The sequence below is a fragment of the Antedon mediterranea genome, chromosome 1, assembly GCF_964355755.1.
Source record: "Antedon mediterranea chromosome 1, ecAntMedi1.1, whole genome shotgun sequence".
Classification (NCBI taxonomy): domain Eukaryota; kingdom Metazoa; phylum Echinodermata; class Crinoidea; order Comatulida; family Antedonidae; genus Antedon; species Antedon mediterranea.
The window spans coordinates 36,773,022-36,798,618 of record NC_092670.1 but is presented as its reverse complement, the minus strand read 5'-3'; the positions used below and the strand labels follow the sequence as shown (position 1 = coordinate 36,798,618).

General features: G+C 34.5%; 4 protein-coding genes across 5 annotated transcripts; 3 read left to right on the top strand and 1 right to left on the bottom strand.

Annotated features, from left to right (window-relative positions):
- Positions 1-216: 216 nt before the first annotated feature.
- On the top strand, positions 217-540 carry LOC140044720 (alpha-N-acetylgalactosamine-specific lectin-like). Its single transcript, XM_072089353.1, has one exon. The coding sequence runs from the start codon at positions 217-219 to the stop codon at positions 538-540; it is 324 nt and encodes a 107-aa protein (XP_071945454.1).
- A 3,427-nt stretch (positions 541-3,967) lies between these two features.
- LOC140044710 (alpha-N-acetylgalactosamine-specific lectin-like) lies at positions 3,968-4,300 on the top strand. The gene has a single exon (XM_072089341.1). The coding sequence runs from the start codon at positions 3,968-3,970 to the stop codon at positions 4,298-4,300; it is 333 nt and encodes a 110-aa protein (XP_071945442.1).
- A 402-nt stretch (positions 4,301-4,702) lies between these two features.
- LOC140053619 (chitinase domain-containing protein 1-like) lies at positions 4,703-12,455 on the bottom strand. Of its 2 annotated transcripts, XM_072098506.1 has the most exons (11): positions 12,185-12,455; positions 11,790-11,945; positions 11,378-11,507; positions 11,225-11,269; positions 10,559-10,665; positions 10,365-10,426; positions 9,844-10,032; positions 7,896-8,051; positions 7,422-7,493; positions 6,444-6,486; positions 4,703-5,946 (listed from the first exon to the last, which is right to left on the bottom strand). In XM_072098506.1, the coding sequence occupies exons 1-11, from the start codon at positions 12,338-12,340 to the stop codon at positions 5,848-5,850; spliced, it is 1,215 nt and encodes a 404-aa protein (XP_071954607.1). In that variant the 5' UTR covers positions 12,341-12,455; the 3' UTR covers positions 4,703-5,847. The 2 variants fall into 2 exon arrangements, with proteins under 2 accessions (XP_071954607.1, XP_071954617.1); XM_072098516.1 differs by lacking the exon at positions 11,225-11,269.
- Positions 12,456-13,183: 728 nt separating this feature from the next.
- LOC140051649 (uncharacterized) lies at positions 13,184-24,047 on the top strand. The gene is made up of 18 exons (XM_072096965.1): positions 13,184-13,315; positions 13,703-13,791; positions 14,181-14,355; positions 14,510-14,551; positions 14,864-15,028; positions 15,656-15,991; positions 16,133-16,483; positions 16,947-17,090; positions 17,778-18,113; positions 18,519-18,857; positions 19,266-19,370; positions 19,498-19,875; positions 20,614-20,718; positions 21,135-21,309; positions 21,629-21,903; positions 22,481-22,629; positions 23,317-23,476; positions 23,594-24,047. The coding sequence occupies exons 2-18, from the start codon at positions 13,711-13,713 to the stop codon at positions 23,608-23,610; spliced, it is 3,333 nt and encodes a 1,110-aa protein (XP_071953066.1). The 5' UTR covers positions 13,184-13,315; positions 13,703-13,710; the 3' UTR covers positions 23,611-24,047.
- Positions 24,048-25,597: the final 1,550 nt, after the last annotated feature.

Sequence of the window (25,597 nt, the reverse complement as noted above, 5' to 3'; positions counted from 1 at the left end):
CCTACTAAACACCAAATGTACAAATAACACTAATACTAAAACATTTTATTAGGCATAGGATTTAATAAATTGTATAGAAAGTAAAAGAAATGGAATTATATCGTGGTAGGATAAAAATAAGTTAAAATAATAAGAACAAATCCGCCATTCTAGTGACAAGTGAAACCTCAATTAAAGATCTGTATATGATTTTGTTATTTTTTATTTAGAGTTGCGATGGGGCATTTGGTGTCCATTCGGTCGGAGGATGAAAACCGATTTGTCTCTAGGCTTTGGAATTCAGCTACGGGAGGTATGGCAGCCGTTTCAGATTACACATATTGGATTGGATTGACCGATAGCGAGACGGAAGCTACTTGGTTATGGTCCGACAACAATCGTCCGGCAGTTTACACAAACTGGCATAGCAGCCAACCTGATAACGCCGGTAATGAAGACTGTGTTCACCTGTGGAACCGGGATACCGCAAACGTGACATGGAACGATCTCCCTTGTTTCATGAAACTCTTTTATGCATGTGAACTACCTCAGAATATATAGCAAAATTGGAAATATTGAGCAGCATACTGCATGGTAAATCAATGTACTATTCTCTTTTTTTATATGCTTGTCATCTATATAATGTACATTTTTCAAAATAATTAGTTAAGGTATTGCGTTTTTATATTGTGTTTCAAATGTATTGTATCTTTTGTTTCCAAGCTCAGGAAAAAATGTATGTAATATTATGTGACAATAAATTGAATCTTGAATCTATTCAGAATTCATTTGTACGGATACAGGCGTGGTAAACACGTCATGGTGCATTATCTTTTATTGATAATTCGAAACACAACTTTTACTCAAACTCTGTGGCATCACAGGTCCTCCTTATTTAGTTTGTTTGAAAATTATCTTGACTGTAGAGCGCTGTCGTCGATAGTACAACATCAAATCCTCTACTGGATCACTCTGGCGTACCTTAAGGTTCCATTCGCGCACCCTTAATTATTATTTAATTTCTTTGTAAACGAAATTACTAATATTTTTCAAATGTCCAACTTCCTTATGTTCGATAATGACCTATAATATTAGTGAGTATAAGATTATTACCAATATCGAGGATTCACATTTGGAAAAACATTGCTCGTCAAACATAAATATGACGCGCATACTCGCAATCAGTTATCTGTTACATCATTACATCAATTGAAAACATTAATTGGATACGAGTTCTCTAATCAAACTAGTTGGACAAAAAAGTGTGATGTGTCCAAATTTGGTAGTGATATGCCAGTATGTCCATATATGGGCACATCAATTTTGATGGTCACATAAAGTTTGATAGTGTAGACAGAGTATAATTGAGAGAAGGTGTGGAGGTCATTTCCCACTCCGTTATTACCGGTATTCTAAAAATAATGGTAAAAAAATATATCTCTTTTAAAGAAAGAATAATTGTTTGCTTTGATTGGTTAACTTTATACAGATACACGTTCCTTTTATTATCCAATATAATGGAAATTACAGTGCTCAAATCTTGGCTTGCCTTGAAAAATATAAAGAAAAAAGAACTGTTGTACAAATACATGCACGTATGATAAACCAAAGATCAAAAGGATCTAGGAAAGAAGCTAATCTAAGCCTACATCCTGTTGAAATTAACATTACGAACGGTACATTATTCTAAAGTTAACAGTGCTTTAACAACAACAAACACTATAATAAAAATGCCAAAAATAAAATAAATACAAAATGTGGCATTACTCATATATACTGCGATAACAGTAGCTCTATATACCACCACTAGTCAACATCTAAACAGACAAATGTTAATTTTAATCGATTATTGTTCAATTCAAGCATCAACTTTATTGTATTTTCCATTTTACTATCCTCTTTTCTCCTTAAAATATAATATAAAAATATGGCCTACGTTTTTCCATTAGTTTCTATTTGCTGATCTGTTGACAATATGTTTGTAAAGGGTAAGGGCGTGTGGCGCAGTGTGTTGGACGTTGGACTACCGATCGTCAGACCTAGGTTCGAATCCAACTCTCACCGCATTGCTTGTATCCGTAGGCCAGATACTTTACTTACGTTGCCTCTCTCCACCCAGGTGTATAAATGGGTACCTAGTTAGATCTAGACACAACTTTGCGCTGGTTACCGGCTGCATTATGGGAGTATGTTTCCATACGTGTTTGATCCCAAAAAATACTGGGGTAATAATGCTTGTAAAGCGCCTTTGAGCATGATTACTCATGAAAAGGGCGCTATATAAATGTGGTATTATTATTATTATTAAAAGAGAAACAAATAATCCATTGTTAGTTATTTGTTCATTGTTTTTGTAAGATAACATCAATGAAGGAAAAATAATGTGGGGTACGGTTGCACACCTTCTTACATAATTATAAATGCACTCGTTGTACTAAGAACAGTATAACACATTTTGTGTTGTACATCATAGTATCATTTAGAAGAACAAGGCCAACAGCCATAAGTTGCGTGTTTAAACGCATAGTGATACCGGAGAGACCGACAGACCGACAGACCGACAGACATAGTGAACTATAGAGTCGCGTCCACGCGACTAAAAACGTTTTGCTGAAACCCGCATTGGCAGTTTTCTTCGACGAATCCGTGAGTTATATTTTCAATAATCTAATAATTTGTTTATGTAAAAATCCGAATGAAGAACGTTCTTTATAAAAGCTGAATTTGGTTTTATTATTTTTACATTCTTCCTTGCCATTGATGTTTTATTGCAGTAACTTTTGATTTGATGGTTTGAGTTTTCGTGCTTCTCTTCTCTAGCCTCTTGCTCTTTATTCATTTCTCCAGAGCCTCTTTGGAATTTCTGCCACTTTCATTCAATTTCTTCGATTCAAATCTTAGGGCAGGAGGCGCCTGAGTCCGGGATGACCGGGCCCATCAATAAACATCAGTGTGCCAAATGTGAGCATGTACCTTTCAGTGGTTTTGGAGGAGATACGTCAAATACGCGAAAAATACGCGTTCATCATAATAATTAAATATTTCTCACATAATACACTTATTTTCTTTATTATTATCTAATGATACTCAACAATTATAACAAGAAAAAGTAAAAATGCATATAATATTGTTTACAGTATAGTATGTTATACATTGGTATATATATAAAATATATGTACATATAAGTATATGTAAAATATTTTAGGCCTAACTGTCTTTGCTTTTTAGAAACACCAACATGAAGATAGTCATCGTGGTTGCGCTCATCGCAGTAGCACTGTCTACAAGCGAGTCATGTCAATTATGTCCTGCATTTTGGGTTCCTTTTCAAAGTAACTGCTATCGCATATTTGGGTTCAAGTTAACCTGGTCACAAGCAGAGGAAAGATGCAATACTTACTTTAATGGGTTCGTTAGTTTTACTTTTTTATTTCAATTAGTACCACCAAATAATTACGAAAAAAAATAATTAAGAAACCGGATGAATATATTTTAATAATTACGTCACTACTGTTTAAAACAAGGCCATATACATGGCTGCAGTCGCGTGCTCAAGTTAGTTTTTACCGACCAACCGACCGACGGACCGACCGACATAGTGAGCTGTAGAGTCGCGTTGGACGCGACTAAAAATAGCTTTATGTTTAGATTTGTAATCGACATAATTTAACGGGTTACTGACTACGCTAGTAACAAAACGCTTATCTTATTTTTGAAAATAATAATAATAATTATAACATTTATTTCCACATAGAGCTAAATACAGAGTAACAAAATAAACATACAACATGATAGGATAGCGGAGGTGGGTTAAGAAGGTTTAGGTATAAAAACCAAATACTGTATTATACATAACACATTCACTAACATAATTACTTCAAAGAACATTTATTATTCAGAATGTAATCAATTGTGTGGAAAGTTTATAGTTTATAGTAGGATAAAAACAATTTAAAAGATTGTTTTCATTTTCAATCAAAGGTTTGCGATGGGGCATTTGGTGTCCATTCGGTCGGAGGATGAAAACCGATTTGTCTCCAAGCTTTGGAATTCAGCTACGGGTGGTATGGTAGCTGTTTCAGATTACACCTATTGGATTGGATTGACGGATGGCGAGACCGAAGGTACTTGGCTATGGTCTGACGATGATCGGGTAGATTATACAATCTGGCATGCCGGCCAACCTGACAACGCCGGCACTACCCTTAACGAAGACTGTGTTCACCTGTGGAACCGGGCTACTGCGAACGTGACATGGAACGATCTTTCTTGTTCCCGGAAACTCTTTTATGTATGTGAACTACCTCAGAATAGACAGTGAAATAGAAAAGGTAGAGCAGGATTATACCTGCTAATCAATGCATATCTACGTTCTTTAAAAAATGTAGGTGGTTGGTAAAGTACGCGAGTACTGATTGAGATGAAATATATATTTACTGAAAGTATAATTATATTTTAAACAACATAAATGTTCATAATTCAAAAGTACCGGTGCAGAAAGGGAGAGGGGGGGGGGGGGATAGATAAGTCAAGGTGTGAAAAAATGTATATTAGCAATCATTGGTTTGGACTAAAGTGAGACGTTTTGGCCCACAAAGTGGGATGTTTCGGTCTAAAAGTGGGCAGAATCGTCTCAGGGCCGAATCGTCCCAGGTTTGTAGTTAACACCTACCCTACTCCAAACCTTTCAAAGCCCATCTGTATCGTAGTACACTTAAAGACCCTTTCCCTACAATTTGTGACGCTTTGTTTTTGTCTGGTTATTAATAAGACATTTTTATTACAACTGTGCGTATTATAATAGGTAGTACATAGGCCTACTATAGTATTATTTTTGCATATAATAAAATATACATACAGTATCAATTAAAATTTGTGTCTATTTGCATTTAATTGGATGACTAAAATGGACGATGTTTCAGCTTTAGACGACAGAAAGCACAGATACAAAGATGAGTTGTGTTTATTATACATCGTTGTCCTGGGAGCATTTACAATATGAGATACATTCAACAACGACCACTTAGGACGACAGGCAGAAAAATATGGACATAAATTGAGCTGTTGAATTGCGCGCATCAGCAGAGAAACCACCAGGCTAGGCTACGCCAAAGTTTGTAGGTTGACTGTACCGTAAATCTTTGAATAGTAACTCATAGGGGGGGGGGGGGGGTTACTATTAGAATCACAAAAACTATTGACAAAATGATTGGTCGAGATAATATCGGTTGATCTAGAGAGTGGGGGAAGATTGAGTGTTTTTGAGTTTATAAAATAAAGTTAGTGTTCAACCAAATTTGTTTATTCTTACTGTTTTATTATTTTGCTGAGTTGCTGACCGGAAAAGTTGGGGTGGCTTACTATTTTCAGGTGCCTAATTTAAGATTAGTAATATTAACCCACTACTCTAATAGTAACACCCCCTTCTAATAGTAACCCACCCTAAAAAAACAACAACCCAGGGTTACAATTAGAAGATTTACGGTATATGTAAATAGTCAATGAGCAGAAATGACAACCCTCTTGAAAAGGTATTACCAAATGATATGTAATTTGAAGTCACTGTTGCAGCAGAATACAAATTGTTTCAATCTTTGTCTACACTATCAAACTAGTTGGACAAAAAAAAGTGTGATATGCCCAAATATGGTAGTGATATGACGTCATCGTGTCCATAGTCACATCACAATTTGTTATGTGTAGCCTAGACGTTCAGTTACGTTAATGAAAACCCACTCAAAATCTTAAGTCTACAGTGCTCCATGTATGTAAATTTGAGGCGAGACATTATTGGATCAGCATCCAAAAGTCCGTATTGAATAATAGTGCTGCTATTTGGTATATTTAATGAAAATCCACTTATTAAGCCTACAGCAAATCATAGAAATAGTCCAAGCCTTGACCAATCTCCCAGATAGAAATACCAGTGCCAAGATCTTCTGCTAACTCAAGACGCATTTTGATTGACTGTAATAAAAATTATAAAATACTTTATCCATCCTGTAATTGGCGAGTTCTAAATTAAAGATGTATTGTCCCCCAGAAACATGAAAAATAAAGATGAATTAAATCAGACTTTGAAAAGGTTATTTTGTAGTTTTAATCAAGTTAATCACTTCTTTAGAAAAAAAAACGAAAAATAACAAATGTTTTCACTTAGAAAAAGACAAAATAAATGGTTGAATTCAACCAAAAACAAATTGGCTGGCCAATTTGACTATTTTTTTGCTTTAAATTACATTTTTTTCAGGTAAATACATTTGTTTTCAATTTTTTTGTCCAAAATGGATAACTATTATGGGAAAAATGGTAACAATTTTAAGAATTATTTTTTCAGGGGGACATCTTTAATTGAATGAACTACATGCAGTATGTCTCAGCAAATGTAGTGTATACAAGTGAAAAATCCAGCATGTACTAGACAAGCAACAATATATAAGAAATGTTTGCAAAATAGATATTACCTTAAGTGTAGGGTAAAACACCTGATGGACTCTAGAATTTTCCCTAAAAATGAATGGAAACAAGCATGTGTATAAAAAAAAATTAGCTTCATATTATACAAACATAACATGACATGATTCTATTTTTTTAAACATCCATTGATTTCGCTATGTTTAGTGTTAATAATAATCCATGGCCCATGGCTACATTTTTATTTAAATAACTATTATACATAGTTACTAAAGTGGTGTACAGTTTTGAACCTTTTGTATTTTTTGATTGTACTTTTTTTTCGTGAATGTATTCTGTATGTACCACGTTTATCAGCGATTAAATTTTTTTTAAATATTTTTTTATTATACTTTTACTATTGACTGTAATCATGTTAATGTAAATCTTTATTGTAAATCAGCTTCAGTGGCGAAGATATGGAACCACCCCCCTCCCCTTCATCAAGAGAGCAGATGAACATGAATAGAAATGTAGTACAAAGTGGTCTCAAGGAGTTTTCTAGAACAGCTTTTTATAAAAATTCATTCAGTCAGTCATTCCAAATCAGTAATAGATATTTGGTAATGGAAATACTTTTACCTAATGTTTAGCACAATGTAGGGGGCAGTAGACCCAAAAAAATGAGAATTTCATTGCCAAAAAAGAGAAGAAAAAACACATAAAACCAAACTAATGAGGGCACTTTTACAAAAAAAATTAGACATTTTAGGCAGGAAGGGCGAAAAATGGGTACAGATTTTTGCGTATAGGTAACAAATGCCTTGTATTTTATTTATTTATTTTCAATATTTCTACATAACAAACAAAAAAGTAAACAGGGGAGTAGCGGAAAAGCAAAAGTAATAAAACTGTAATTATAATAGAGACTAAGAAACAATACATACATTATCGGAATTTTTTTTGTTTCATTATACCAATCGGGGAAATTGTACCTTAGCAGGAAACAGGAGCCTGGCTCAAAATATTTGCTAATATGTTTTACTTACTTGTATTCAAATACATGCTCTCCTGCATCTGAAAGCCATTTCAATTTCTGTTTTTTGAGTAATTGAATATATCTAAAAAAAATGAAATTAATATTGTTTTCAAAATTTAGTAGTTGAATTAAAATAGATTTTGTTATACAGAGGATTTACTCGGTTAAAATCTGTTTCGAATGGTTTGTTTGTTTGTTTTACTGATTTTCCTCACACACAAATAAATACAATCACATGATAATATAATAGTATACGATAACTGAGATAACAAAATTAGAATAAGGTGGGTGTGGATGGAGGCCAAAATAAGTTTGTTAAACAAACTTTAATCCATGGTCACCGGTTAAAATTAAAATCCAAATAAGTTTAAATGGGTCATTAGGGTCATTACTGGATTCGAAACCTTCTACAAGTCTTGCTGACATCTTATGACGTTGAAGCAATAAAACCATAAAACAGGACTTGAACAAAGCATTTACTAACCTGTGCCCTACTACTGGTTCTGCTCCGGTTGCCGTTCCATACATGTATCCATAAAAATTAAGGCCCAGTAAAATTTTCTTGCGACGAGAATCTTTTTCTGGTGATATTGCTTGTACACACTTTTTGATCCAATCTATGGGGGAGTTTGGACCAGGTCTAATTGATGAGAAAATATAAATGAACATATTTAGTCATTCACAGTAGGACCGCTATTGAAGGACACCTTCAGAATAGGGGTGTCTACTGAATAAGAGATATCGTCAGAATAGGAGTGTCTTAGGGGATAACTTCACAATAGGGGTGTCTACTGAATAGTTGATACCTTCAAAATAGAAGATAGCTTCAAATAGGGGTGTCCCCTGAATAGGAGTGTTTACTGAATAGAGGATACCTTCACAATAGGGGTGTCTACTGAATAGGGGATACCTTCAAAATAGAAGATAGCTTCAAATAGGGTTGTCCCCTGAATAGAGGCATCTACTGAATAGGGGATACCTTCAGTATAGGAGTGTCTACTGAATTATATTATACACCTAAATTGTACCCTACTAAAAAGAGGTGTCCTAAATACAAAGGGTAATGCTGATGTACATTTAAAATTGTCTAATAGTGACTATATACAATTTTGAATAGAAGAAAAAAAACAATGGTGGACTTGATACGGGGAATTTTAAAAAAAAAAGATTAAAATGATCTAGTAAAAAGACGTGGGAATTTAGAAGTTAAAGGATGAAGGGAAAAGGGATTGAGAAAGGACAGTTGAAGAAAGAAATAGAAAATTGGAAAGAAAAGTGAAGTGGATATCTAATGTAATTGTCACAGTAACCTGACAAGTTAAATCTGGCTAAGTACTAATGATACAAGCATGCTATGTTGTTCTACCCCCTCCAATGAAACATAATCTTGTACTTAATGAGAGATAAAGTTATCCTATCTTGGGAGTTTTTTAACAACATGATCCAAATGTGATATCATAAACATACATTGTTCATAATCATGAATCTCGGATGATTGACGGGGGAAAATTTTGCAAAAATACAGCAACCATCTGTTTATCAATTTGAAAATAACAGTATAATTAAACTAAAATCTGACACCAAAATATACTAGCGAGTTGAATACATGACTACTAGGCGACAGAAATCTAAACTTAACATTTCATGTCAAGGAAGGGTCAACATATTTGCATACAATAGAAAGCTTGATTCTAAATTTAAACTAGAACGCCACTTTTCTGAAAGTGCATACCTCCGTCTACTGTAAAATTCTCCTACATAAGATTTCATCCGAAAAAATATTTTTTTATTTTTATGCCTTACTGCTGTGTGCGATTAGGAAAATTATACTACCAACCATGTAATGTGTATGAGGATTTGGTGTACTGGTTATGTAACAAGTAGCAATAGTTTAAGTTGACTAACGATAGAACAGCAACACCAAAAAAAGATTTGAAAAGAAATAGGATTTTTAAACTACTCCTACCAAAAAACCTGTACATTAAATCAAATTATGTTTTAAAATTACAAATCACAAATTATAACTCTCACCTCTTGAAGTAGTTCTCGAGTAAAATACAATTTTAATAAATGTTTACTTTGAAAATCTCTCCTATCTTTTAAAACTAGCAGGTCTGAAAATAATTAGGACTGTGGTTGACCACATATCTATCTGTATTTTCATTTTGGTAAAGATCTTGCAATTACTTTTTGAGTAATCCTGCTAACAAACAGACAAACGTAAGGTAAAAAAGGCAGATATCACACATTCACTTTAACTTGTAAACAAGAGTGAATAATATTATGCAGCCAAATATCTCAACAGAATTGATAATAAAAGAAAAAAAACAACAGAATTGATCAAAACCAATCTAATTATAGTATTAGAGTGGAGCTGTATAGTCTTGTAGGTATGGCGAGATTTTGGAAGAAAACGTGAACGAATGAAATACCTTCCACCATTGGCGTAGTCATACGTCATGAGGCTGAAACCGTCAACGACCGGTTCAAGAGCTTCAAAGTCATCCTTGCTAAACATACTGCTTCCCTGTGGCATGATAGGGGGCGGTATAACAAGGATGCATTTCAGTTGCTGCTTGTGGAATGTTTCGCATATATGCACAATTACATGTGCGAGGTCACTATAAGTATGAATACAAGAATAAATACCATCAGTGATAATAATATAGATCATAGAACAGATTGTGATGTCACAATGATGATGACATCGTGATGATGCTGATGATGACATTAATGACAAAACTTATACTAGTTGGAAATTATAACATTAAAGACAGTTATATGACAAAAAGAATGTGATGTTCCAATATATGGACATGATGATGTCATGTTACTACCATGTTTGGGCATATCACTACCATATTTGGAAACATCACACTTTTTTGGTCAAACTACATTGATAGTGTAGACAGAGCTTTAGAAATCATGATAATGCTAATTACGATTTAATAACCTTCGTCTCTGTCCACCCAGCTGTGACCAAACTTCTAGAACGACACCATCAAACTTGTATTTCTAAAAAAAGGAAAGATGTAGTAACTGTAAATACTGCTGTAAACATACGGAATGTTCTCTATTTGTCTTGATTTTAAATTTCATTTTATCGTTAAAACTATAATCTGTGTATAAAAAATGATATTAACAAACCTGATAAAAATCTAATATAGTTCTTGAAAGCTTCTGTATAGCATTTTCATTGCTAAAAATATATTGATAGTCTCTGCCAGCCCAGCCATCAAATAATAACCGTGGCACTAAAAAAACAAAAAGAGAAGAAAACTAGAGAGCTACTCCGAGAGTGCATACCTCCGCCTACTGTAAAATTCTTCTACATAAGATTTCTTCGGGAAAATATATAGTGTGTGTCTTAATTCTGTTTGTGATTTAGGCTAATTTCATTACAAGCATGTGTATGCGAGTTTGGTGTAACTTTGGTGTCTGCTAACAAAAAACACACACGCGATCGATTACATATACCTCATTGGCGGAGGTAATAACTGTTTGAAGAAGTAGACGAACTTTGAAATAAATAACACAATGTATGTTGCAGTACTGTATATACAATTGTTTCTATTACCATTAGTCAAACAGAATCTCATGTGAACAACATGTGATGGCTGTATCATATCATCAACATAACCTTTTATGATACAGGCACCATTGTGAGTGAGTGATACATATGTGAAACTGTATTACAGAATTTGCCTATGATCATACTGCACATAACATATGTGGAGTGATTATAGTTGGAATGTATTATTTTTTGCAGAGAATCATGATATTAACATCCCCTCAAATTGAATAGTTACTTACTTAATTTTACTTTTCGTTGTTGTTTTTTGACATCGTTCATCCAGCCTAATTTTTTTTTTAAATAAATAAATGAAATTGATTATTACTCAATTATATTATTCAATTTTGTTTATGATTTACATTTTAATTTTTCAGAATATGTCTTCAACTAACCTTTATCAATATCATGGCCACCTTCCACTCTGAAGCCATCTCCGCTTCTTTTCATTTGAAGCCAGACAGGTGACACCATTGAAAATTTTCCACCAAAAAGTTTAGCAACATCATATCCATGGCTATTCCACTAAGAAATTGAATAATCAATGATACAAACATACTGCAATAAACATACATAATGTACATGTAATTTTATGAGAAATCGCAAATAATGGCATTTTAAATTGTAAATTATAAAAATGAACTTAATACAACTTAGATTTATATTATTATACCAACTAAAATAAATTAAATTACAGTACTGCATAATCAAATAAGAATTTTAAGTACAGTTCATTCCTCAATTGGAATACAGCAACTTAACATTAACACATATAATAATACAATTAAAAAAAAAACATATTTTTACCGGTGTTACATAGCCCAAAATCTCACCACGAAAATTCTGCTCCTCAGTTTTGAAGCAGTAATTCTGGTGTTCCTTGATAATGGTTTTGCTTTTAGGGGTTTCTTCTACTAACCCTCTATCAATGACATTTAAGTCTGATAATTTCACTTCTGGTACCTAGAAAAAGCACGTTTTAGTTAGTTTGCCTAGGCTAGGCTAGGCCTAGAGCTCACTAACTTAGAGAAGATCGGAAGGATTGTATGTTTTGTAAACACAAATACTACACTCTAGTAGTAGGCTACTATTAGTACCATAGTTGGGCGCGCAGGGGAGTACATTAAGCATCTCCTTGGTATAATCTATTTGGTTTTAGAACATAAAATACGTAGCGCTAGCCTAGGCCCTAGGTAGCCCACCTTAGTTTCCCCTTTTTTGTCACTTGTTTGGCTCTTGGACTTTGTTTTCTTTGGTGGCCCAGCAGCGTCAGCCACCATCGGCACCGCAGTTAAACATAGGCTGAAAATAATACACACAGCCAAAAACACGCAACAGAATGTCATCGAAAAATTCATGTTGTACACTCATTGGGTATAATTAAACTCATAACAAATTAAAACTGATCTGGAAAAGTAATATTTTAAGCCTTTTAGCGAGTTTGCTAGGGCTGGTAGTTTCATCTGATGGAGGCTGCCATTACAAAATGCCAATAAAATGAATGAAAAGCACCCTAAGAACCAAACGTATCTACAGCTGTTGAACGGTTCACAAAACATGACAAATAGCTAGATCCAATAAATCATAGACCATTTTGTAAAAAAAAATTGAAAAGAAAATCATAAATCAACAAATATTATATAAAAGATGTATTGTCTCCCAAAAACATTAAATAATGAAGATTAATAAAATCAGGCTTTGAAGGGTCATTTTGTAGTTTTAACAAGTAATATCATGTAGAAAAAAACCAAAATAATGTTATCATTTTCAAAATGATAAAAACGGTTAAATTTAACCAAAACCCCAATTTGACAGTATCTTTTGCTTTAGGCCTATATTACAGTTTTTCAGATAAACATTTTATTTTCATCCAATTTTTGCTCGAGAATATAAAAAATATGTGACAATAAAATGGCATATTCATTATATTTTTATTTTTTAGGGTGGAAAATATTATATTAACCGAAACAGCTGCCGACATACTGTAAAGAAAATCATCATCTGTGTGTAACAAGGTTCTAATAGTGGATTATGTTATATTGTCTGGAAAATAAGTTAGCTAGTATCAGATAATATGTTCCCCTCCTATGTGTGTATGTGTGATATCCGAGGGTTTGGTTGAAATAGGCCCTGTAAAAGTGTGTTTAATAACTTAACGAAAGAATTAGGTTCGTGTCAAACAAATTGTAGGCCTGTACTCTCTGGAAGACCAGCTGATCGGTTTTGGAAATGAGATCAATAACTTAAATCGCATTCTTCATTGTCAGTGTCATTTTCAAATTCAAGGTACCAGGAGAGTACTTTTCGTCTTGCAAAAGGTAAATCCAAACAAGGTAGGTGTGCTCGCATTAGTTTAATAGTTAAATCATTAAAATAAACTTATTCAGATGTTTTAACACATAGCCTAAAAACCAAAAAGTGATATTATATAAATGATTGAAAAAATAAGGAATAGAAGAAAAGGCGATTGAAGAAAATTGTACAAACCATATATAACTTTTGGAATTGTTTTTAAGGAAAACTCCGAAAAATTAAACTTGTTAGCCTTCTTTCTTGTTTATTTTGCCAAGGGAGACATACATACGCTGACTGCTGATTCCTAATTGGAATTATGTATAAAGTTGTCCTGTTTTTTTCTTCATAGGTTTAAATTTCTGTATTTGTTTTACCTTAAAAAATGTATTCTATTACGTGCGTCACAATATTTCCAAATCGTTTAGGATTGAAAATGGCCCAAGTCGAAGAGGAAACGATCAAAGGACACATCAACCAAGTGGATTATATTAGGCAACCTGGTATTAATGAGGAGGTAAGAGTTAGGCCTAGCTGTATTAAAGTAATGCATCCTTGATCTCGAACAGTCGGTAGAAAATGGAGAAATTATAAAGAATAATATGAATTATTGGGAAATAAATACATGCACGAGGACTGAGGAGGAGCACATCTGATCATACAACATTAGATTCAAGCTTTTTGCAGAGCTGTCTACACAATCAAACTTAGTTCGACAATATGTGATGTGCCCAAATATGGTAGTGATATGACATCATCATGTCTATATTAGGCCTATAGGAACATCAATTTTTTTTGTCACATAAAGTTCCTGTTTAACACGATTTTGCAGTCATTATTCTAATACCCGTTCTATCAGAAAGTATAGTAATCTCAACCTCCATCATTTAATTACATTTTGAACAGAGCAGTGATGTAATCTTTGTTAGACCCGGATACAGTATTAATTCTACGTCATTGTCAGCTTCATCCGTTTCAAAAAAGTACAACAGACGAAGAAAGTTTATTTACCTTTTTGGCGGGTTTGCTGTGTCCACGTGCTGTGCTGCTGTTGCGTTCGCTGTTCTATGGATGGTTGTTGGTAAGTTTCAAATTAAAAACACTTTTAGTTTTTGTTTGTTTTTGAATCAATATTTTTTTTTTACTATTACAGTGTTGAAAGATGACTAAAAACAATACATGGGCGAGTATAAACTTACGTCGATATTTTATTCTTATGTTTTCTTTTCTGTTAGTGCTCAAAAAACCTGCCGTTGCAACAGTTGACGTTTTAGCCGGTAAGTCATGGATGTATTGCTAACATTATTTTATGAAATCTTAAACATATTATTCTATATTAATTGAGAAAAGAAGAAAAACAGTCTATAACTTTAGAGCATGATGTTAATTTCATTGAAGATTTATGAAATAGAAGATAGAAAATCCATTTCATGTTCTTTGAGAAAAATTTCAACTGAGGTAGAATTCTAATCTTCCTTCAAGAGTGATGGTGTAACTAGCCACCATTTATTCTATTTCTATCTGTCGTATGATTTCACCTGTATTTAATCATCATAGTTAATGACATAACCGTTTAATTGTTTTACCAGAACCAGGGAGCTTCGACAAATTTCATCATGAATTGGCTAGCCACAGTAGGAATAAAATGAAAGATATGAGTTGTATCGATGCATTATCCCATCGTGCAAGTACTCGAGCTAAGTACGCAGCTATCCAGAACTTTAATGAACAAGTTGAAAAGAAGCTAACACCAGGTTAGATGACATATTTATTAAAATGGAGGACTTCTCGTGTGTTACACGTTTAGGCCATTTGTTTGAACACATTTTGGACAAAGCAGTAGAAACGTATGCATCGGTTGCTATACATGTACACGAGAATATATAGCTCACTTGTAACTTACTAAAATATACTATAGTGTTTATCTTGATCAAAACCATTCCTCCTCTATTGTTTTCGTTCTTAGCCATGTTTGCCATCAGTGTAAGATATTGTAGTTTATCGGAATGTTAATACTATACACGAGGCTTGTTAATAATAATAAGATTGTTTAATTTTATGTAGCCTATGCCTGTCTTGTAATAGATTGTTATTAGTGAAATTATCTATTATAACTGATTTTTACCATGTGACTGGGCCTCCTATATTTTTATTCATTAATTTGTTTTGTTTTTACCTGAATGCGTTTGTTTGACATTGTGTTTTCGTAAATGATGTGATATTGACAATTTGATGTATAATTATTATTTCTGCAAGTCAGCTCTTTGGGCTGCAATATTCTAAATATTTGTTTTATTTAATTATGATATGTTAAATGAAACATACGGAAATATTTTAAACCATAGTCAATAACTAACTATCTTGTTTTTATTTATGTACAGTGTGCTGTGTGGATATTCCAAAAGACAAGTGTGACGGCATCCTTCCTTACGTAAAAACGTTCTTTCCAAATAAGGTAGTTAGTTCTCTTGAAAGTGCCCAAACATATCTGGAGAGTGTTAAGAACTTTATGGACTGTGATAAACATGCCATTTACGTATTTTGTGCAATGGTGTACCCACCGTGCATTAAAGACACTCGACAAGTTATGCCCTGTAAAACAGTATGTGAGGGCGTGTTAAACGGTTGTCAAAATGTTAATTCAAGTATTTCTCTTGATTCCAAACTGTCATGTGATCATTACCCAGTCGGAGAAGATGACGAAATAGTTTGTCGAAGTAAGTAAAATAAATTCACAACGATTGTCTTTACTGCTACTAATTCTGCCACAACTGCACTCAAAACAATTTTTCTATAAAATATACTAAATAAACCGTAAGTAAAATTGTATTTGACGTTATCCATTTACATTGTTCTAGGTACTTCATATGCAATCAATTTGGATGTTGGTGAAGAATTTGAGTTTTCATCTCCAAACTATCCCAACGAGTTTCCAGAAAATTCCAGCGTTGTTTGGTCGATAACATCGCCAGAACACTCCAGAATCCAGATTGAAATTACAGATGTAAATATCGAGAAGGAACTGAATCAGGAGCTTACACTAAAATTTGGTCAGAATCCATATGGCAGTACCTTATACAGCCAGCGCATTACGAAAGATCGAGTGGTGCTTACGCATATCAATTTTGCTTCAGTGACATTCCAAAGTAAAGAAATAACAAATGGTAACTCTGGATTTACAGCGACGGCTACCGTAGTACGCGCAAAAGGTAACTAAACCAATGAAATTTCACTCTTCCCTTACTAAACTAATATTGTAAATGGAACATCATCATCACTATGATCATCACTATCACAACATTATCATACATCGTCACTGACGTCATTCAGATATTTTACGACAACCAGGATAAGCAATTACGTCATTATAGTTTTCGAACATTTTTTGTTGCTTGCTTGATATCATATAATTTGTAAAACATGCTCTGATCGTCACAAACCATACATCTTTCGTTTATGAACGCCATCATCGTAATCAATATTTCATTCTTAAGCCCTGTCTACAATATCAAACTAGAAAAATGCGATGTGCCCATATGGACATGATGATGTCATATCACTACCATATTTGGGCATCTCAGTACCATATTTTGCCACATCACACTTTTTTGTCAAACTAGTTTGATAGTGTAGACAGAGCTTTACTCTATCATGATTTCAATCCTTATTTAGACACATTGATATGCGAGACTAGTGCAAAGCCTATACAAGAAGAAGACCTTTGTGATGGTGTCTACGACTGCGTTGAATGTGACGGAGAAGCTGAGTGCACAGTCTGTAATGGAGTCACCGAATGTTTTGATGAAGCCAAATGCCGTAAGTGTCTAAAGCACTCTCACTCACGCTTAAGTTTTGGTCAAACCAGATACGCAACGCAAAGACGTAGAAGCTGACCAACGACAAGCAACAGTTCGATAATCCATCGCTTGTAATTGGTTGAATCACTTACGTTGCGTTACTTTTCTATGTTGCGTCTCTAGTGGAAACCAAGCATTACATTATAGCGTATCTGCAGTGTTTGTCTGCTTGTCATTCCATCAACAGATATAATGTAATATTAATTTTCTGCCGTAGGCCTACATTGCAGATTTACAAACACTAATACAAACATTTCTGGAGACATTAACATATGTCATTCTTAAGCTATGTCTACACTATCACACTTTATGACAAACAAATGTGATGTGCCTATAATTATATTGACATGATGGTGTCGTATCACTACCATATTTTAGTATATCACTGCCATATTTGGGTACATCGCACTATTTTTGTCAAACTAGTTCGATAGTGTAGACAGAGCTTAAATTCATGCAGACAATTATGTCAGATATAGATCCTTCAGTTGGCAAGACAAATGGTTATTTACCCGAGTAAATTGGGTTCATCATAGAACCATGAATCGCTTAGTGGATAGGTTACCGACTTAGCTGGTAAACTAAGCACGTGTCTCTTAGAAACCTCGTTATATTATTACCTTTACGCGTTTACCATTTCTTCCAGGACCTTCGTGCGGATACCACATCCTTATGGCTACAGAAAAGGCTAGTGAGGTGCTATCATCTCCGCCATATTCTGGACATTATGAAGACTGTATAATCAGTTTCGAAGCACCCAAAAGGTTTAGAGTCAGAGTCGAATTCCTTGATCACACTGGACTTGTCAGTGGCTGTAACTTCAAATACGGTTATGGTCAAAATCCGTTTAACGAAGATAGCGAATATAACGGTGTTCCTGAGATATCAAAACCGATAGATTTTCCTAATGAACAAGGATGGATTTGGCTTGCGTCAAGCTCACCAAATACTACCTTCACAATCCAGCTCAGTGCTTTTTTAGGTAGGGTATACAAAGGTATAATTCATCACAGTTTGATAATATATAACAATAGTAAAACGTACTATACGATAAAATTTTGTGTTGTTAAATTTGTAAATTATTTTTAGTGTATTCTAACATATTTTAGATGTTTATAATATATCTCTTAGATTGTAAGTTATGCTTTTTGTAACATTATTGATAGGCCTATTTGTCTACCACGACAAAACGAATGTCACAGCAGTGTGGTATATAATAAAGTTTTATTGAATTGATACGATTTACAAGTAATGAAAGACCTCCTCCCCCCCCCCCACCCCTGGAAACAAGTCTACGCACTTAGTGGTCTATCATTTAGTGTGTAACACCAACAAAAACAACAATTTAATATGGTTTTGTTCATTTTGAATTGTGTTGTGTTTTCAGATGATCTAGTCATAAACGTAGGCGCCGACGAGACATTCACCTTAAATACAACAAGCATGTCCACAGAGGTTGCCAACGCACTTGAACGAGGTTCTATAACGTTCAAAGCCCCGCCTGGATACCACTTTAACTTTAGTTGCATCGAAGACATCTTTGACATTCGACTAAACAACATGTTTGTCGGTATTGGAAATGAGCCTATGGTGAATAACGCTTATGATTTATACGGGTATTTCGATGATGTTCTTGAGTTCTTTACCGACGCAATGTGGATAAAGATGTATGGAAAAGGACCGTATGTGCTTGGTTTCTTGGTATCAGCCGTTCCGTCAGTAAGAGGTAACAGGATTTTAGACAAATATTTTTCCCAAAAACTTTCTCTGAAAATCCGAGAGAGGGCGTCCCATTTTATTGAGCATTATTATGAATATTATGTTTCATCTGCTCTGCGCTCGTCCTCTGAATGAACTTTTTAATACGCTTTCCGTTGAGCTGTGCCACTCGGTAAAGCGAATCCTCCTAAATGTTTTACTGCGAAACTAACCGTAACACCCCATAACCGGATCAGTGTTGTTGTATTCTACTATTATATTTATACTTACAACTTATAATTTGAAGTTACATTTATCTGGAGACAACAAATCTAAACGTTAAGTCATCCAGTAGGCATACAATCAGAAATGAAGGAGTTATGTGGTCGTTTATTTTGCATAATGTTTAAGAGTTAGTTTGCTTTGTTAATTCCAGGTGAACGACACAGTGTTCTTGTAGACGAAACAGCAATGATATTGTTTCCTCATCCAAAACTGCACTCTCCAGAAGATTGTGTTGAAAATGGGGTTGTTGAAATCGGTAAAAAAAAATAAAAAATTTACCTAAATATTAAAATACAAGTATGATCAACAAACAAGTATTCATGTGATTGGAAGACTGTAATTTATAAAGAGAATACAGTGAAAACGCTATAACTTTTTTTCAGATAAGGAAATGAATGACGTCATGACAACCACGGACATTGTTGAGAATGGTAACGAAGAAGCGGCAGACGATGACGAAGCTGGACCCAATGTCATCTCGCATACATGGATAGTGACATCTGTACGTCACTCAGCTATTGGTGTAAAATTCCTCTATTTTAACTCGTCCTCTACAAAATTTAACTTCATCACAATTGGGCATGGACTTAACCCAGACGACTCGTCAACAATTCTGTTTAGTGAGGTAGTGACAAATTTCAAGAAGAAGGTACCAGACGATTTTATAGTGAAATATTCTACGTTCTGGGTTCGACACACATCGTTTAGTGACGCGACTGATACTATGCTCTCTGTGGAATTAAATGGAGTCGTAAATATTGGTATGAATACATAATTTTCTGATGAACTATTGATGATGTCAATTCCATAAATAAGAAATAGGCCTAGATGTATTTATGTGTATGTTATGTGTATTTATGTGTATGTTATGTGTATGTTATGTGTATGCTATGTGGATGTTATGTGTATGCTATGTGTATGTTATGTGTATGTTATGACATTCGTGGGCTATTCTTGACTACTTTTTGGACCTTACAAATGTGCGCGAAAACCGGTAACGGTAAAGAATGTTTTAACACTTGTGCTTTTTATAAAATAATAATAATAATTTATTTGGAGTTTACACTTTTGCAACCGTGGTACTCGACCAAATGGAAGGTGCATCAGTAAGAAAGGACAACAAAATAATTGTACAAAAAAAACATGATATAGTAAACAAAAATAAAAAGTAGATGTAGGTCTACACATGGTTTCTAGGGATCATGTCAAAACAATTCGACTATAGTAACTGCAATGCCATTGATAATTAACACTACTGCAGCAATACATCCACTGACACCTACATATACAAAACTCCAAGAAATAAACATATAGAAAAGGTTAGATACTGAACAATATGAAATGAATTGGGCAACAACAATGTAGACCTAACACTATAATGCGATAGGTATCAATCATTTGGATAATTGATATGAACATTACTCGCCTAGAACAACACATCTGTGTGCCCATGTTCTTTTGCTTTATCGTTTCGTTAATAGTATGCATATTTTGTTTAGATGATCTGGTGTGCCCCTTGAAATTCGGCGTAACCAAAGAGGATATTTGTGATGACGAATATGACTGTCCAGATTTCAGTGATGAGGCAAACTGTGGAGACATTTGTTAGTTGGTTTTACACCATTCTGCGGCTGCTGTCGCTAGATACTATCTAACTGACTATCTAAAGTTAGTTAGATACAAGTCCAAGTGTATCAAATCCGTTTAATACATGTTATCTAACCGACTTCCGATAGTCAGTTGGATAGTATCCAGTTAGTGATAGCTACAGGAACGGACGTGGCTTGTGTGTTTACATTTACCTCAATTAATATTATTACGCATGTGCACTCTTTGTTACGCACGTTGAAATAAAACGAGTACAACTGGATATCATCAACAGTTGCTGTATTACAATTATACCACTAAAACCAGAAGGCTTAATAGTGAAGTCATACAATTTGACTTCATATTATCTACGATACATGATTTAACTTTCCCGAATTAATTTACATCGGACATAAAAATTTTATTTCTATAGTTGAATGCGGAAAAAGACCTTTGTATCAGAATCGACAGAAGCGAGTAATAGGTGGGGACGAGGCTAAGCTCGGGCAGTACCCATGGTATGGACTGATGATGGTAGGCGGGTATTCCCACTGTGGCTCCACATTGCTGACAAATGAGTTTGCTATAACAGCTTCTCATTGCCTTATGTATGTATGAACAAATTACAGCATAGTACACAATAACTATATGCTATTACTACTATACTAAACTAACTATAGGACTACTACATAACAGTACAATAATACGATAATTGATATAGATAAAAAATGGAGGCATTATACAGGACTTTTAAAATGTTATAGAATTTTAAATTCATAAAAAAAAAAAATTGCTTATTGCACGACATTTACCGCTGACGTGTTAAGGTGTTCACAGATGTCGTCATATATCTCTACCATATTTAGACACATTTTTGGATAGTGTAGACAGAACTTTAAATACCTTTTTTTCTCTTTGAATACTTAGACAACATACAAACAGTGTAACGAAATTGGAGATACTGTTCGCCAGTATATCCAATAAAGTGTTTTCAGAGAAGCATCTGGTCGTGGAAGTATCTGTACTCTTTTTATTTCCACAAGACGACAGTTTGGCAAATCCATTGGACCATGATATTGCTCTCGTCAAGTTGAAAAAACCGATTCCTTTTACTAATTATGTTCGACCCGCTTGCCTCCTTATTAATGAGACGCAGTTTCAGCCTGGTCATACTTGTTACATATCTGGCTTTGGTAGACAAGGTTCGTAGGCGTACTAAGTTTTAGCGCAAATAGCTTGTGACGCATGATGCGAAGGAAATAAGGGCACACGTCACGTACGCACGCACACCACAGAGCCATATATTATTACATTGCTCTGATCAAGGCAACCTAAAGCTTCGTTCCCACTAGCGACGCGACGTAACGCAATCTACGCAACGAAAGAAAATGCCCTTTCGATAATTGTGTTTGACCCCGCCTGCGTGAAATCAAACCTGCGATGTGTTCAGCACTTTGTGTCAATACGTCGTAGCGTTATGTTGCGTCTATAGTGGGAACCACGCATAACACAAGGATGCTGAGCTCCGGAGATCAAAGGGTATATCTCTGGTTGCACAAATGTGTTCTTTATGATTTTTTTTAATAACATTTTATTTAATTACATACACTTGTATTAAGTTATTCAGACTTGCCCCAAGTCTGTTGTTATTGTATATTTGATGTTAGACCACCAGTCGACGTTTCGATTAGTATGAAACGCCATATCTTTTTACTAATATTAAGTCAAAACTCTATGAACTTATTATAGACTATACAAGTTATTATGCATCTTTTTCAGTTATATATCAACTAGCAGAAAAATTACATGGCGTGTCAATGACTTTATATAGCAATGAAAAATGCATGGATTTCCAGTCTAGCATGTTTCAAATCACGGATAACATAGTGTGTGCAGGCGAACGAGATGGTGGTCACGGAACGTGTTACGTACGTATACACTGTTAGGCCATGGAGGGGGAAAAATGGTTAGGCCTATAGCTAGCTTAGTTCCCACTAGAGACGCAAAGCAAGAATTAACGCAAGGGAGTTGACGAATCACAAGCGACAGTTCGGATAATCCATCGCGTGTGATTGGTCAAATCATCTTGTTACACTTACATTCTTGCGTTGCGTTTCTATAGGAATGATTAAGCATTAATTATTATTGTGCGTATCGTTAATTTTCACGGATCGCCTAACTTTATGGTCAAATCAGATCATTATCAAATAATACGATCATTTTTAACCTTTGACAAATTGTTGTGATGTGATTGGGCATCTGTTTCTGCATTCATGTTTCCATCTACCGAATCCTTCTCTACGCATGCGTATAAGCTGACGCTTTCAATTCGCGTGAATTCGCCTTGTGGAAAATCGGCTTTACTCTAAAATCCTCCTGTTGTACTGTAATGTAGAACGCCACAAGTGTTCTTGCTTGCTCCAAGTCTGTATTCATTGTCTCTTTTTTTTATTTATTTCGATTTTTGTCTGAAAATATCCAAACTCAAGTAGTATACGTATGAAACGCCATGTGTGCCAAAATATTTATCTTTTTAATAATATTAAAACAAAACACCGTCTGGAACCCAGACTAACCACAAATACTAGTTCATGTAAAATCTAAATCATTTACAGGGTGACAGTGGAGGACCTCTTGTCTGCCCTGATGACGATAATACCTTTTATCTGAGGGGCCTCACGAGCTTTGGATACACATGCGCAAACAGGTACAGGCCTGGGGGATTCACGAGGATTGGTCGATATTCAGAATTCATTGATATGGTTATGGATTCAGGTACACTTTTGTCATTGTCATTAATATTTCAATTATATTGTGGTGACGAAAAATACAGACTGAAGTCTTTTCAACACTTAGACGCTTTGGCTAACCTCCTTTCTTTTCTTCTTTCAGTGAAAACTCACCACTAAAGTGTACTATGGATATTTCATTACGTATTGGTGTGCAAATGTAGCAGTATGCATGAACAATAGAGCGGTTATAAAAATTCGTTTTTACTAGAATAATACTGTAATAAGTAAATGAATTCGACTGATTATTACTGAAAGGATAAACCATAGAACGATATAATGTATAGAAGTCAGTATAAAGCTCTGTCTACACTATATCAACAAGTTTCACTAAAAAGGTGCGATGTTCCCAAATATGGTAGCGATATAGCCAAATATGGTAGCGATATAGCAAAATATGTTAGCGATATGACATCATCATGTCCATTTTATATGGGCACACATTTTTGTTCACATCAAGTTTGATCAGGGAGTTGTACAACTTCCTTGTTTGATAGTGTAGACAGAGCTTGTGTGACGTAATGTGATAAGAAAAATTAAATATTCTACAAAAATAATAGTGGATTTTTATGATTATTCTGGTATTTCGTTGCAAGCAGTTGTACTAATCCTCGCACAAATCTGATAAATTATTATCTATTGATAATTTATTGGCACTGCAATTGTTTTATCAGTAGCACATTTCAACTTGTGAAGGTGCGTCCAAAGAAAAATACAAAAATGGGAATATACATTTACTATTGTTGATGGCGCTCTTTGACCAAAGAAGATATGTGTGAACATTCTGTAAATAGAAGAATTTTGAATCTAAATTTAGAATTGCGCAAAAAGACGATAGCAATGAAATCAGAACGACAGACCGCCGACTTACAAACAAGGGTTGGAATAGGAAACAAATTCTAAATAAATATGACTAAAATGCATAATATCGTCTGAATTTTACAGAAGATCATTACAATCGATGCACGGGCTTTCTAACCAATTACAACTGTTTAAAACACACTATAACGGCCAATTTTACACAGCAAGCGGTAACGGTAAAGCGTGGTTCCCACTAGCGACGCAACGCAAGGACGTAACGCAACGCAAGTGAATTGACCAATCACAAGCGATGGTTTATTCGCTTGTGATTGCTAACTGTCTATAACTTCGCTTGTCATTGGTTAAAACGCTTGCGTTGCGTTTACGTCCTTGCGTTACGTTTTAGTGGGAACCACGCTTAAGCGGAGACCGCGTAGCTTGTCCCACGTAGAATTATTTGTATCAATCCTGGCGCAAACCGCACATCCGCTCCACGGTGTGTGTAAACGGTCATAAAGAATAACATAAGATTCTATATTTTTATTACTGTTACCGCTAGTCTGTGTAAATTGGCCTTAAGAAGATCGCGCTATAATTTCAACAGCGAAGCTAGGGTAATTGATATACGTTGTCAATCCGTTTACTATTTAATTACTCTACAGTAGATAATCCCTTATATAAAAATGATGATATTAAAAAAGTAATATGTACAATTATTATGTATAATTATATTCTAATATAAACATGCAATTCCTAACTACCACAATTCCAATTCACTAAATGATTGAATTATTATTTTGAGATACGGATGTTAAACAAACGAATGGGAAGTAACGAATATAATCGATAAAACAGTTATGTGTATGTTTGATTACGTAAATATTACGGATATTGCTATATTACTTTTACTTCGTAAAACAATTAATCGATTTCAAATGCATAAGGAATAAAAAGATACAAATGTTTCTGTTACCTCCCGATTCAGCTTTCATAGAGGTTTTTAGATGACTTGCTATAGTCAGTTAGGCTCTATCAAAATGACAGCCGCATAATCAGGTGCTGCTACATACTGTACATAAGCTTGATAAGATGAATTATAGTTTCTGACATACAGTATTGGTTTTCTAAAATTATGGGCGCAATCGGTTTGCACAATATGAATCAGAGTTGCGTTAATTCTGTGCAATCAATAAGTAAATATTAATAGAAAAGTGTCACGTAACTATTTATTTCTTCCCAAATAAAATGTTAAAAAGAGAATATGCGCAGAGAGAAAGTAAAGCGTCTTAAAAGGCTATACAACGCT